Raw genomic sequence first — 14,015 nt, 5'->3', positions numbered from 1 at the left:
ATCCTTTTTAAATAATGGAACCTTGTGTGTATGTCTCCAGTACCTCCTCTGTATCTAGTGAGGATTGGAAAATCATCCTCAGCTTCTGCTATCACCTCCCTGACCTCTTTCAGTCGTCTTGAAAACAATCTATCTGGCCCTGATGACTTATCAGCTTTAAAGGATTTAAACCCTTCGAGTACTTCCCCTCTCTTTTTGATTATCAGAGAAGTGAACCAAATTTTTTTTGCCAGATATGCACTACCAAAAGAAATTCAATCAGATCAGGGGTCCAATTTTATGTCAAAATTATTCAAGGAAGTTATGGATAGCTTGGGAATAAGAATGTTAACTCAACGACATATCATCTGGAATCACAAGTGGCATTAGAAGGATGGCATTAAACTCTAAGTCAAGATTATCCAGAGGATTGGGATAAAGAAAATCCATTTGTACTATTTACACCTGACGAATCAACTAAATTCAGTCCATTTGATTTGATTTTTGGTCACGAGGTGAGAGGACCACTTAAATTGATCAACGAGAAATTGGTGAGACAGCTGTCAAAGTCTTTGCTGTTGAACAAAGTATCAAATTTTAGGGAGAGACTAACTAGGGCTGGAGAGTTGGTTCGGAAACATTTAAAATTGTCAGAGAATTGATGAAAATAGGCAGATAGATCAAACATTTATATTTTTGTTGGTGGGAGAAAACACTAGTATTACCAATGATAGGGGAAAAATTAAAAGCAAGTTATAGTGGGCCTCATCAAATTGAAAGGAAATTGAGCAAGGTGAATTATTTGATACGGACACCAGACAGAAGGAAAACTCTGTCATGTTAATATGCTCAAAAGGTATTTTGATAGAGAAGAAAAGAAGAGTTAGTCATTGTAACTCAGGGAGAAGATGATTCTGAATTTGATATTCCTCAAACTAAATTTAATAATGAGGAAGTATTAAAAAATTGGGATAAATTATTGAATTACCCTCTGGAGGAAAATCAGAATGACCTAAAAGAATTACAGTCACAGAGTTTAATGTGAAAACAAATTGGGAAGTACAAAAGTAATTATGCATGATGTAGATACAGGAAATCCTATTCTATTAAGCAACATCCACACAGGTACAATTCATTAAAGTTAACACATCGACAACATGGTTATGAATGATTTCATCTCAGTGAGTTGCAGCAATTGGAGCTCACCGATTGCCATGGGAACATTACAAGGGAAATTAGCATGGATCTGAGAAGTTTCCCTCACTTTCCAAAATTGAAAGCATCCCTGCTTGCATCCCTCCTCACTTACTCCCAACCGCCCTCCAGTCCCACACATACAGGCAGACAAGTTCTGATCCTGGCAGTTTACACATCCTTGCCACTTCCTGACTATATGAGCAGAATCATCCCAGAGATCAGTCCGAATTTGGGAGTGGAAAGTCCGATTTGGGAGGGTAAAGTGGCGTTTGACCTCACTTTGTATAAAAGCAGAGGCACAGGTTTCATGTCGTAGGTTTCACGTCGTATTGCTGGGTAGGCGGTCTCTGATTCACCCACCCCATCATCTCAGCGCCTGAATAATCTAGGTGCCATATTTAAAAGCCACCCCTGCATACAGCAAGTCAAAACATTCAAACCAAGGAAGCATACTGCTCTGGGGTTCCCTTCCCATTCTTCAGTCCCTCACTGAAATTCATGTCCCAGCACCACAAGGCAGCAATGAAAATACAGGTGTGTAGAGTTGCCTGTGACTCTGCTCCACCCACAAGACGTGGTGCTGCTCCAGCTGGAGTACACTCCCTTCGAGCTTCCCTCAGAGTTCTGCTCACAAGGTGCACACTTATTGATTCCAGTTGTACATGACATCATCATGGGAGTTAAATTTGACATGAGGGTAGGATTCCAGGGTATGCAAATTTATTATGACGTTCCTGACATTGGGAAACGTGGGGATGAGAGAGAAGAGAGAGAGAACAGAAGAAGAAAGAGAAGACAGGAGAGAGAGAGAGAGAGAGAGAGAGAGAGAGAGAGAGAGAGAGAGAGAGAGAGAAACAGAAATTGCAAACATGCCTTGCATGAGAATTACAGGTGAAAGCTTCCATAATATAGATTAACTGCATCTGTTGCACTAGCACTTATGGGGAGGCGGTGGTGTAGTGGTATTGTCACTGGACTAATAAACCAGAGACCCAGAGTAATGCTCCGGGGTCCCAGGTTCAAATCCCACTGCAGATGGTGACATTGGAATTCAATGAAAATCTGGAAATAGAAGTCTAATGAGGACCATGAAACGATTGTCATGAAAACCCATATGGTTCACTAATGTCCTTTAGGGGAGGAAATATGCTGCCCTTACCGGGTCTAGACTACGTGACTCCAGACCCACAGCAATATGGTTGATTCTGCCCCATCAAGGGCAATTAGGGATGGGCAGCCTGCGACACCCACATCTCCTGAATGAATAAAAAAGCCACATGCAGTACCACCATTTGACAATCAGTTCATAGGTAATGCTCACTTAAATAATATATCAACAATTGTTTCTGTCTTTATTATTACATTGTTACATGGATATTTCTAACAGTCTGCAGTGATGCATTTGTAACAGTTCATGAAGAAGGTTTAAAACTTTTCTTCATTTGCTATTAATACTTTCCTAACTTCATAATCAATGAGAATTGTTCAAGACACTATTTTATATTGTATCACTTAGAAAACAATCACTGCATAGATTTCCTCCCTGTTGATATTTAGGTTCACATAGCATATAAACAAAGTAAACATAGATTTCCCCCCCCCCCCCCCCCCCGCAATGTATATAAACAAAGTAAAGATTGGTTTGTTAGTAGCTAAATGTTTTGCAGCATCAATATAATAAATTGGCATCTGACCGAAGAAGTTAATTTGAATCTTCAATTTTAAAGTCCATTCAAACTGAAATATTATATCCCAGCATTGAAAATTTTAATTTCAGTTGGCAACATATAGCTTTGGCTTTTCCTTTAATAAACTGCATTTGGTAAATAACTGGCCACAAAAAAAATACACATTACCAGAAATAGTAAGATTTTTGATGTACCAATTTATAAAACTACTCTGGTCAGTTGTATAAAATGTTCATTTAGTTTGCTGACATTTTGCTAAGCATCAACATTCTCAGAGGAAGCACATTCTCGATCCAAATAGTTGGATGGGTAATCATTTTATCCCATACAGATACTTCTTCTTCTGTAGAATCCATCCAGTCTACTGCCAGTCCATAACTTTTACCTATACAATAAAAAGAATGGTTAATGGGATATTACAGTTTAACTTTGATTAAAAACACACTTCATATTAATGACATGACTAAAAGACGATTGCCCCACTTATTGGGACATCAATGATAGAGCACTTTCATAGGGGAGCAAGGTAGGACGATGGTTAGCACAGTTGCTTCACAGCTCCAGGGTCCCAGGTTCGATTCCCGGCTTGGGTCGCTGTCTGTGTAGAGTCTGCATGTTCTCCCCGTGACTGCGTGGATTTCCTCCGGGTGCTCCGGTTTCCTCCCACAGTCCAAAGATGTGCAGGTTAGGTGGATTGGTCATGATAAAATTACCCTCAAGTGTTCAAAAAAAAAGATTAGCTGGAGTTAATGGGTTATGGGGATAGGGTGGAGGTTGGGCTTGGGTAGGATGCTCTTTCCAAGAGCCGGTGCAGACATGATGGCCTCCTTCTGCACTGTAAATTCTATGATTATCTATGATAACTCCTCCCATTGAGACTTTACACAAAATAAATAGAAGCAAATGCCAGCGGAAGGAGAAAATTAAGATTATTATAGTGAGATGCACAAAATTTGAGTTGGGAGAGACATGACAAGATAAACAACTTCAGAATAGATGATTGTGGTGGCTGAACAAGGAACAAGATAGAATGGAAGCATTCAGGGTTAGCCAGGTCAGAGTTGGTCTGGTTTCAAGACCTGTTATAGGACTTAAGCACAAAAAGCAAGGCGGACACTCCAATGCAGCACTGAGGGAATACAGAATAGAGTCCTTCCAAGTAGATGTTAAACTGAGGCCCAATGTGCCTGCTTAGGTGATGGAAAAGATTGAATAGCACTATTTTGAAGAGTAGAGAAATTATCCCTGGTGTCTTGACCATTATTTATCCATCATTCAACCTCACGAAAGAAACACCATCTGTTTCTAGGAGTTTGCTAAGCAACACCTGACTTGTGTTTACTACATTTCAGCAGAGACCGTACTTCAAAATTACTTCATTGGCTCTACAGTGTTGGTGAAAAGTGCTTTACAAATGCAAGTCTCATGAGGTCTCATGGTGCAATGGGTAACGTCCCCGAGTCAGAAGCAGGGGTTTGAATCTCACCCTAGGAGTTGGTATCCAAGGGCGATGCGTTCATAACACAACCAAACAGGAACGTAGGAACAAGGAGCAGATGTCGGCTGCTCAGCCATTCAATCAGATCATGGCTGATCTCTTCCTGGTCTCAAATCCACCTATCTACCCGTTCTCCGTATCCCTTTAACCTGTTTTTTTGAAAATCAAAAATACATCCATCTCCTTCTTGAAACCATTTAATGACTCAGACTTCACCGCACTATGGGACAGGTAGTTCCACAAATTCACTACCCTCTGCAGGAAGTCGTTCCTCCTCATCTCAGTTTTAAATCTACCACCCCTCAACCTATAGGCACGATCCAATTGCCACTGAAATTGAGCTCACTGCGGCACAGCATGGCCGATAAAAGCCGGGAAACCTCGCTCCCGGGATTATCCAGCTCACAACGCCTCACGAGATCCAACGCAGGGACCTCCACAAATGGGGACCAGACGGGGCAGCACTTGTGGGGGTCTCCCAGGGGATCGGGGGCCCCCATCTGCATGCCCTTTCGGCAGGGCAGTGTCCTGGCACTGCTGGTGCTACTTGGGCACCCTGGCAGTGCCAGCCCAGCACCCTCATCCTGGCACACTGACCAAGGTGCTCAGCTGGCATTTTGTGCGTGCACATGATCGGGTACCCTCTGTGTGTTCGGGCTGGGGAGGGGGTGGGGGGTCACTTCAGGGGCCTCAGAGATCAGCCAGCCATTTAAAATGGCATCACGTCTCCCACTACACTGGGGAGTTCCAGCGAGCGGAGCTCCTCAGTGTATAAAACGGGATTATGTGCGGCCTTGGCCACGCATTCCCCGCTGAGGCCCCTTATACAACGTGAGCTGCGATGAAAAGCCATGTGTTTCTCAGCGCTCGCAATGGGACTTCATTCCCAATTAGTTGAATCGTGCCGTATATCGGTGACCTCTCATTCTGGATTGCCCCACAAGCGGCAATATTTGGCCTACGTTTACTTTATGAATCCCTTTTAGTATTTTATATACCTTGATCAGATCCCCTCTCTTCCTTCTCAACTCCAGTACAAGTCCAAACTGTTCAATCTCTCCTCATACGTCAACCCTTTCATCCCCAGAATCAATCTAGTGAACCTTCGCTGAACTACCTCCAATCCTTCCTCAAATAAGGAGACCAAAACTGGACACAACACTCCAAATGTGGTCTCACCAACACCCTATACAACTGTAAGAATACTTCTCTACTTTTACACTCCAGTCCTTTTACAATAACATTCCATTTACCTTTTTAATTACATGCTGTACCTGCATTTCTGCGATTCATGAACAAAAGCACCGAGATCCCTCTGCCCAGGCGCATTTTGGATCTGCTTTCCATTTAGATAATAATTTGCCTTTCTATTGTTTCTGCCGAAATGGATAACCTCACACTTATCCACATAAACTCCATCTGCCAAATTTTGGCCCGCCCAATCTCCTAGTCTATCTATATCTGTCTGTAAAATGTCCTCTTCACTGTCTGCTTTCCCACCTATTTTAGTATCATCCCCAAATTTTGCTATGTTACACCCTGTCCCTGCTTACATTTATATAGATTGTAAAAAGTTCAGTTCCGAGGACTGACCCTGCGGCACCCCGCTGGTTAAGGTTCATCATCCAGAGAAGGACCCATTTATCCTGACCCTCTGCTTTCTGTCAGTCAGCCAATCGTCAATCCAAGCTACTACTTTACCCCCAGTCTCCTTTGACCTCATCTTCTGGATCAGTCTTTTATGCTGCACCTTGTCAAACGCCTTCTGGAAGTCTAGTTTTCCATTATCCACCTTGCTGGTCCTCATCCTCAAAGAACTCAAACACGTTTATCAAGCATGACTTACCCTTCAAAAACCTAAGCTGACAATGGCTGATTGAGCTTTGTCTTTCCAAATGTTCTGTCATCACCTCCTTAATGATTGATTCCAGCAACTTTTTTTTTTTTTTAAACCAGAGGTCAAGCTAACCAGTCTATAGTTTCTACTTTTTCCCTCTCTCCCTTTTTGAATAGGGGCGTCACATTAGTGAGTTTCCAATCCACTGGGACGCTTCCGGAATCCAGGGAATTTTGAAATATCATAACCAATGCATCTACTATCTCCACTGCCACCTCCCTTTATAACCCAGGATGCAAGCCATCAGGCCCCGGAGACTTATCTGCCTTTAATCCCATTAGTTTATTCAATACCGTCTCCCTAGTGATGATTATTGCACCCATGTTCCTCTGCATTAACTTCAGGGGCGTCATTCTCCGACCCCCCGCCGGGTCGGAGAATGGCCGTTGGCCGCCGTGAATCCCGCCCCCGCCCCCGCCAAAGTCTCCGAAGGGAGAAAAGTCGGCGGGGCGTTAATGGCGCCGCTGCCGCGGAGAATGTCACGGGTCTGCGCAAGGCAGCCGATTTTCGGCCTGCCGATATTCTCCCTTCCGGATGGGCCGAAGTCCCGTCGACGTGATGACCGTTCACGTCGACGTCAATCAAACCTCCTTTTCATCGGCGTGACCCGGTGCTCCAGGCTCACGCCGACCAGCGAGGAGGTGAGTGACGGCCTGGGGGGTTGGCTCTGGGCAGGAAATGGCGTGGCCGCAGACTGATTGCCTGAGGAGAGGTGTGTCTCGGCTTGTGTGTGTGTGCGGCGGGGGGGGGGGGGGGGGGGGGGGGGGGTGGTTAGAGTAGGCTGGGCTCCGGGGGAGTGCCGGGAGGGGGTCCGTGCCGGGGTGGAGGTTGGGGGTTGGGGAGGGGGTCCGTGCCGGGGTGGAGGTTGGGGGGGTCCGTGCCGGGGTGGAGGTTGGGGAGGGGGTCCGTGCCGGGGTGGAGGTTGGGGAGGGGGTCCGTGCCGGGGTGGAGGTTGGGGGGGGGGGGCCGTGCCGGGGTGGAGGTTGGGGGGGGGGGGTCCGTGCCGGGGTGGAGGTTGGGGGTTGGGGAGGGGTTCCGTGCCGGGGTGGAGGTTGGGGGGGGTCCGTGCTGGGGTGGAGGTTGGGGGTTGGGGAGGGGGTCCGTGCCGGGGTGGAGGTTGGGGGTTGGGGAGGGGGTCCGTGCCGGGGTGGAGGTTGGGGGGGGGGGTCCGTGCTGGGGTGGAGGTTGGGGAGGGGGTCCGTGCCGGGGTGGAGGTTGGGGGTTGTGGAGGGGGTCCGTGCCGGGGTGGAGGTTGGGGGGGGGTCCGTGCCGGGGTGGAGGTTGGGGAGGGGGTCCGTGCCGGGGTGGAGGTTGGGGGGGGGGGGTCCGTGCTGGGGTGGAGGTTGGGGGTTGGGGAGGGGTTCCGTGCCGGGGTGGAGGTTGGGGGGGGGGTCCGTGCTGGGGTGGAGGTTGGGGGTTGGGGAGGGGGTCCGTGCCGGGGTGGAGGTTGGGGGGGGGGTCCGTGCCGGGGTGGAGGTTGGGGAGGGGGTCCGTGCCGGGGTGGAGGTTGGGGAGGGGGTCCGTGCCGGGGTGGAGGTTGGGGGTTGTGGAGGGGGTCCGTGCCGGGGTGGAGGTTGGGGGGGGGGGGTCCGTGCCGGGGTGGAGGTTGGGGGTTGGGGAGGGGTTCCGTGCCGGGGTGGAGGTTGGGGGGGGGGGGTCCGTGCTGGGGTGGAGGTTGGGGGTTGGGGAGGGGTTCCGTGCCGGGGTGGAGGTTGGGGGGGGGTCCGTGCTGGGGTGGAGGTTGGGGGTTGGGGAGGGGGTCCGTGCCGGGGTGGAGGTTGGGGGGGGGGGTCCGTGCCGGGGTGGAGGTTGGGGAGGGGGTCCGTGCCGGGGTGGAGGTTGGGGGTTGTGGAGGGGGTCCGTGCCGGGGTGGAGGTTGGGGGGGGGGGTCCGTGCCGGGGTGGAGGTTGGGGGTTGGGGAGGGGTTCCGTGCCGGGGTGGAGGTTGGGGGGGGGGTCCGTGCTGGGGTGGAGGTTGGGGGTTGGGGAGGGGGTCCGTGCCGGGGTGGAGGTTGGGGGTCCGTGCCGGGGTGGGTGATGGGAGGGCAAATGAGTTGGTCCACCTGGCCAGGTGCCAGCCTCCAACAGTTGGACCCATGCGGTCCATGCCACCTGGCTGGGGGGAGGAGGGGATATGGGCAATGATGACATGTCGTCGTTCCCCTCCCCCCCACCAGGTCGTCATGTTTTCAGATCATCCAGCGATGTTGGCCGCCGTGGTGGCAGCCGCTCATGTCTATGTTGCCCTGGATGAGGAGGAGGAGGAGGAGGAGGAGGAGCGTGCCAGAGAGGCGGCGCAGGCTGCCGCAGAGGGGCAGGCGGCAGCCGCCCAGGCTGGAGGGACACCTGACCGACAGGACGAGGAGGGGGAGGAGGACGTCGCGGCCCCACGGCAACGGAGGCACCCGAGGGCGCCCCGTGTGTACCGGCCCCGGCAGTCATACCAGGACCTCACGGACCGGGAATGCAGGAGGAGACTCCGGATGAGCCGGGAAACCGTGGCACACATCTGCCACCTGCTGGCACACCTGTCACCGCGTGGCACTGGCGGGGGACACCCTCTCCCCGTGTCCGTCAAGGTTACGGTGGCCCTGAACTTTTATGCAACGGGGTCATTCCAGGCACCGAGTGGGGACCTGTCCGGCATATCGCAGACATCGGTGCATCGGTGCATCCGGGCAGTGACAGATGCCCTTTATGCCATGGCGCACCGCTACATCCGCTTCCCCGTGGACCGGGCCAGCCAAGATGCCCGGGCCGTGGGCTTCTCTGCCATTGCCGGGTTCCCCATGGTCCAGGGCGCGATCGATGGGATGCACGTCGCCGTGCGGCCACCTGCAGATAACAGGGCCGTGTTCACTAATAGGAAGGGGACCTATTCGATGAACGTACAGGTGGTCTGCGACCACCGCATGATGATCCTGCACGTCTGCGCCCGTTACCCAGGCAGTGTACACGACTCATTCGTGTTGTCGCGGTCATCCATCCCCGGCATGTACGAGGGACGCCATCCCCGGCTGAGGGGCTGGTTGCTGGGCGACAGGGGCTACCCATTGCGATCGTGGCTGATGACGCCTATACGGAGGCCACGCAATGAGGCGGAGAACCGCTACAATGATGCCCATGTAGCGACAAGAGGAGTGATCGAGAGGTGCTTTGGCGTGCTGAAGATGCGTTTCAGGTGCCTGGACCTCTCTGGGGGCGCCCTCCAGTATCGGTCAGATAGGGTCGGCCGCATCATTGTGGTGTGCTGCGTCCTGCACAACATAGCCCAGCAGAGGGGCGATGTGCCGCAGGCAGAGGAGGGCGGAGTGGAGGAGCAGCAGGAAGAGGCCCAGTCCTCCCCAGATGAGGGGGATGGGGGCAATGGTCAGGGCAGACGGGGTAGACACAGACGGGTGGCTGTCCACCGTTACCGGCTGGCCCAGCGGGCACGGGACAGACTGATAGACGCCCGCTTCACTGACTAGATGGGCGTGGGAATCGGGTAGTATGGCCACAGACCGCACACCATGACAACAGCCGACCACCCACACCCCCCACCCATCCATCCACCCAGCACCATCACCCCCCTCCCCAACCCCACACACCCCACCCGCATGCACACCACCCCCCCACTCCCAATTGCCGATCCACCGGCGGCACAACGGGCCGGGCTCACCCAGTTGCGGGTGGACGCGTGTCTATCGCAGGCCATGGAGAATGATGACAACCCGCCTCCGATGAGCTCCTGGCTCTACATCGTTGGACTATGTCTGACCCATGGCCACAGTACCACCATCCACCCGGACCATCCCTGCATGCGGCTGTGACACTGCAGCGCACGGTCCCGTCCTCTGCCCGGGGGATGTTGATGGCGGCCCAGGGGGAAGGGGGCAGACTCACCTGGGGCTGAGGTAAGACCACCCCTCACACACACACTTGCGCTCAACGTACATGACACCCCCGCACACTTTGGACAGAGCACAAAGGCAGCTTCGGTAGGTGTAACATTGACTTTAATAACCAAAGGAGTTCATGCACGTGCCCTAGCGCCTAAAACTCATCTGTGCCCTGCACCCGTGCCAACTTACTCAGTGTCTAATTGTTTGGCCTTACGGGCCCTTTGACTACGTCTACGTGGTTCCCCAGACGGTACAGCAGAACTGGAGGTGGACTCCTGTGATTCCTGCCCTCTGACACTGGATCCCTTTGGCGGCCGTTTCCTGGGGCGTCCTGGCCTAGATGGGCCAGGCTGCGGCCCGGGCGACTGGGATGGCGAGCTGCCAGCCTGTCCTGCCCGTTGCCCACCCGATGCACCTGGGACGGAAGGGGGGGGGAGTCCGAGGTGTCGCGGTGTACCGGGACCTCCCCTACAGAGGGAGCCGGGACGGACCACACCACCTCCTCCTCCCTTGGGGTGCCCGATGGCCCCCAGGCCTCTACATGGGTGGGGGATGCGAACGGACTGGCCATCCGACGCGCCCCCGACATCTGGCGCTGCCAGTCCTGGAGGCCCGTGCTGGTATCGACAGGGGTCTGCAGGTTTGCAGCCATGGAGCCCAGGGGGTTGTCGAACCCTGTCTGCGACAGTGCGACGCCAGCTCGCACATGGCCACTGGCGCCGATGCCCTCAGCGATGGCCTGCTGAGACTGGGCCATGGCCTGCAGAGACTGGGCCATGGCCTGCAGAGACTGGGCTATGGCCTGCTGAGACTGGGCCATGGCCTGCTGAGACTGGGCTATGGCATTGAGCGCCTCTGCCATCTGGCGCTGGCACTGGCTCATGGCCTCCTGTGAGAGGGCAGCCATTTCCTGGGCCACAGACGCCGCCTGCACGGAAGGCCCCAGGCCTCGCAAACCGTTCCCCATGTCTGACACCGTCGCACCCATTGCCTCCACCGCGGACGCCACCCGTGCGGTGTCAGCCTGGGTGGCACGCATGACCGGGACCACTCCCAGCTCCTGGACGCGGGTGGACTCCTCCACCTGCGACCGCAGCCGCCGCAAGCCACCCGTCACCCTATTCGCTCGTCTCCGTGTCGGTGGTTGCATCGGATCTATGTGTGGGTGTGGTAACTGCAGGAACCCGGGATCCATCTGGGCGGCAGATGTTCGCTTGGCCTGGGCTGCCCTCCGACCGCCCGGTCCCTCTGCTGCTCCTACCTCCACCTGCTGTACCGGGACGGCTGTGTTGTGCGCACCAGTGAGTGTACCAGACGCCTCATCACTAAAGTGCCCAACCGTGGTGAGTGTTTCTGCGATGGTGGAGGGTGTTGGTGACAGCAGTGGCGTTGTGTCGTGCTCTTCGTCCCACTCTGAGTCCATGGCACTTTGGGGTGGGGGTTCGTCTCCACCCATCCACTCTGAGTCACTGTCCGGTCTTTCGTCTTCCCGGGTAGGGGTGTCCTGGGTAGTGCTGTCCCGGGTAGTGCTGTCCCGGGTAGTGCTGTCCCGGGTAGTGCTGTCCCGGGTAGTGCTGTCCCGGGTAGTGCTGTCCCGGGTAGTGCTGTCCCGGGTAGTGCTGTCCCGGGTAGTGCTGTCCCGGGTAGTGCTGTCCCGGGTAGTGCTGTCCCGGGTAGTGCTGTCCCGGGTAGTGGTGTCCTGGCTCGGATGTGACGGGGGCCTGTGGCTGCCCCCCTCATCGCTGGGTGGTCGCTCCCGCACGTGACGGGGGTGTCGTCTCCCTGTTGCTCCAGGTCTCTCCGTCTCCCGTGGTCTCCGAGGGGCATCCTGCGGGCGTCGCATGCTGGAGGGTTCGGGTCTCTCCGTTTCCCGTGGTCTCCGAGGGGCATCCTGCGGGCGTCGCATGCTGGAGGGTTCGGGTCTCTCCGTCTCCCGTGGTCTCCGAGGGGCATCCTGCGGGCGTCGCATGCTGGAGGGTGCGGGTCTCTCCGTCTCCTGTGGTCTCCGAGGGGCATCCTGCGGGCGTCGCATGCTGGAGGGTCCGGGTCCGGGTCTCTCCGTCACCCGTGGTCTCCGAGGGGCATCCTGCGGGCGTCGCATGCTGGAGGGTGCGGGTCTCTCCGTCTCCCGTGGTCTCGGAGGGGCATCCTGCGGGCGTCGCATGCTGGAGGGTGCGGGTCTCTCCGTCTCCAGTGGTCTCCGAGGGGCATCCTGCGGGCGGTCTGCATCTGCGGGGATGGGTGCCTGGACGTTTGGTCCTGCGATACACAATGAAGCATGCATGGTTAGACATCAGGCAGTGATCAGGTGATACGGGAGAGGGGGATATAGGGGAGGGGGGATATGGGGACGGGCTGTTGGTGGCTCACTTGCTCGTGGGGCCCCGACCTCTGCATCAGCAACCTCCCGGTCCTCAGGTCCGCCAGCCAGTTCCAGGGCCCTTTCCTCGTGTACGGTCAGTGGCCTCTCATCAGCGGGCCCTCCTCCAGTCCTCACATGCTCCCTATTGTTGTGTGCGCGCTTCTCCTGGGGGGGGGGGGGGGGTGGTGGCAGGGGTAAAAGGCAACAGTGTTAGGCAGGTATATGAATGCACGCCATCGGTTGCGCGTGCATTGCAGAGGTTAAGGTTAGGGCTGGATTCACTTGGGGATATGGGGGATATGGGGAGGGGGGAATATGGGGGATATGGTGGAGGGGGGATATGGGGAATATGGGGGAGGGGGGATATGGGGGAGGGGGGATATGGGGGAGGGGGGATATGGGGGATATGGGGGAGGGGGGGATATGGGGAATATGGGGGAGGGGGGATATGGGGAGGGGGGGATATGGGGGAGGGGGGATATGGGGGATATGGGGGAGGGGGGATATGGGGGATATGGGGGAGGGGGGATATGGGGGAGGGGGGGATATGGGGGATGGGGGGATATGGGGGATGGGGGAATATGGGGGATATGGGGAGGGGGGATATGGGGAGGGGCGATATGGGGGAGGGGGGGATATGGGGGATGGGGGGATATGGGGGATATGGGGGAGGGGGGATATGGGGGAGGGGGGATATGGGGGAGGGGGGATATGGGGGAGGGGGGATATGGGGGAGGGGGGATATGGGGGAGGGGGGATATGGGGGAGGGGGGATATGGGGGAGGGGGGAATATGGGGGAGGGGGGAATATGGGGGAGGGGGGAATATGGGGGAGGGGGGAATATGGGGGAGGGGGGATATGGGGGATATGGGGGAGGGGGGATATGGGGGAGGGGGGATATGGGGGAGGGGGGATATGGGGATGGGGGGATATGGGGGAGGGGGGGATATGGGGGAGGGGGGGATATGGGGGAGGGGGGATATGGGGGAGGGGGGGATATGGGGGAGGGGGGATATGGGGGAGGGGGGATATGGGGGAGGGGGGATATGGGGGATATGGGGGAGGGGGGGATATGGGGGAGGGGGGGATATGGGGGAGGGGGGATATGGGGGATATGGGGGATATGGGGGGACGCTCACCCTGCCTGCTCTGACGAGGTCGTTCACCTTCTTGTGGCACTGGGTGCCTGTCCGTGGTGTTAGGGCCACAGCGGTGACGGCCTCTGCCACCTCCCTCCACAGACGCCGGCTGTGGCGTGGGGCAACTCTGCGGCCGTGCCCGGGATACAGGGCGTCCCTCCTCTGCTCCACCGCATCCAGGAGCGCCTCCACATCGCGTGACTCGAACCTCGGGGCTGAGCGACGGCCAGCCATCAAGTCGGGTGTTGCGGTCGGCTGTTCCGGTCGGGTGGGGGGGAGCTGCGCGGCCTTATGAGCCGTCACGCCGTGCAGCGCGTATGACGCTGCACGGCGTGAACCACTGCGCAAGCGCGGATCCCGTTACGTCGCTG

The 14,015-nt window shown here is 55.4% G+C and overlaps 1 protein-coding gene across 16 annotated transcripts in view; it reads right to left on the bottom strand.

Moving 5' to 3' along the window:
• Positions 1-1,000: 1,000 nt before the first annotated feature.
• sytl2a (synaptotagmin-like 2a) overlaps positions 1,001-14,015 on the bottom strand; it is a 218,047-nt gene continuing 205,032 nt past the window's right edge. For all 16 annotated transcript variants that reach the window (XM_072476502.1, XM_072476500.1, XM_072476506.1 and 13 more), the window contains one exon: positions 1,001-3,249. In XM_072476502.1, the coding sequence (XP_072332603.1) occupies positions 3,101-3,249 (149 nt within the window). In that variant the 3' untranslated portion in view covers positions 1,001-3,100. The remainder of the gene's footprint in view (positions 3,250-14,015) is intronic.

The sequence above is a fragment of the Scyliorhinus torazame genome, chromosome 15, assembly GCF_047496885.1.
Source record: "Scyliorhinus torazame isolate Kashiwa2021f chromosome 15, sScyTor2.1, whole genome shotgun sequence".
Taxonomy (NCBI): Eukaryota; Metazoa; Chordata; class Chondrichthyes; order Carcharhiniformes; family Scyliorhinidae; genus Scyliorhinus; species Scyliorhinus torazame.
The sequence above is the reverse complement of the archived record's forward strand: the minus strand, read 5'-3'. Positions and strand labels throughout refer to the sequence as shown.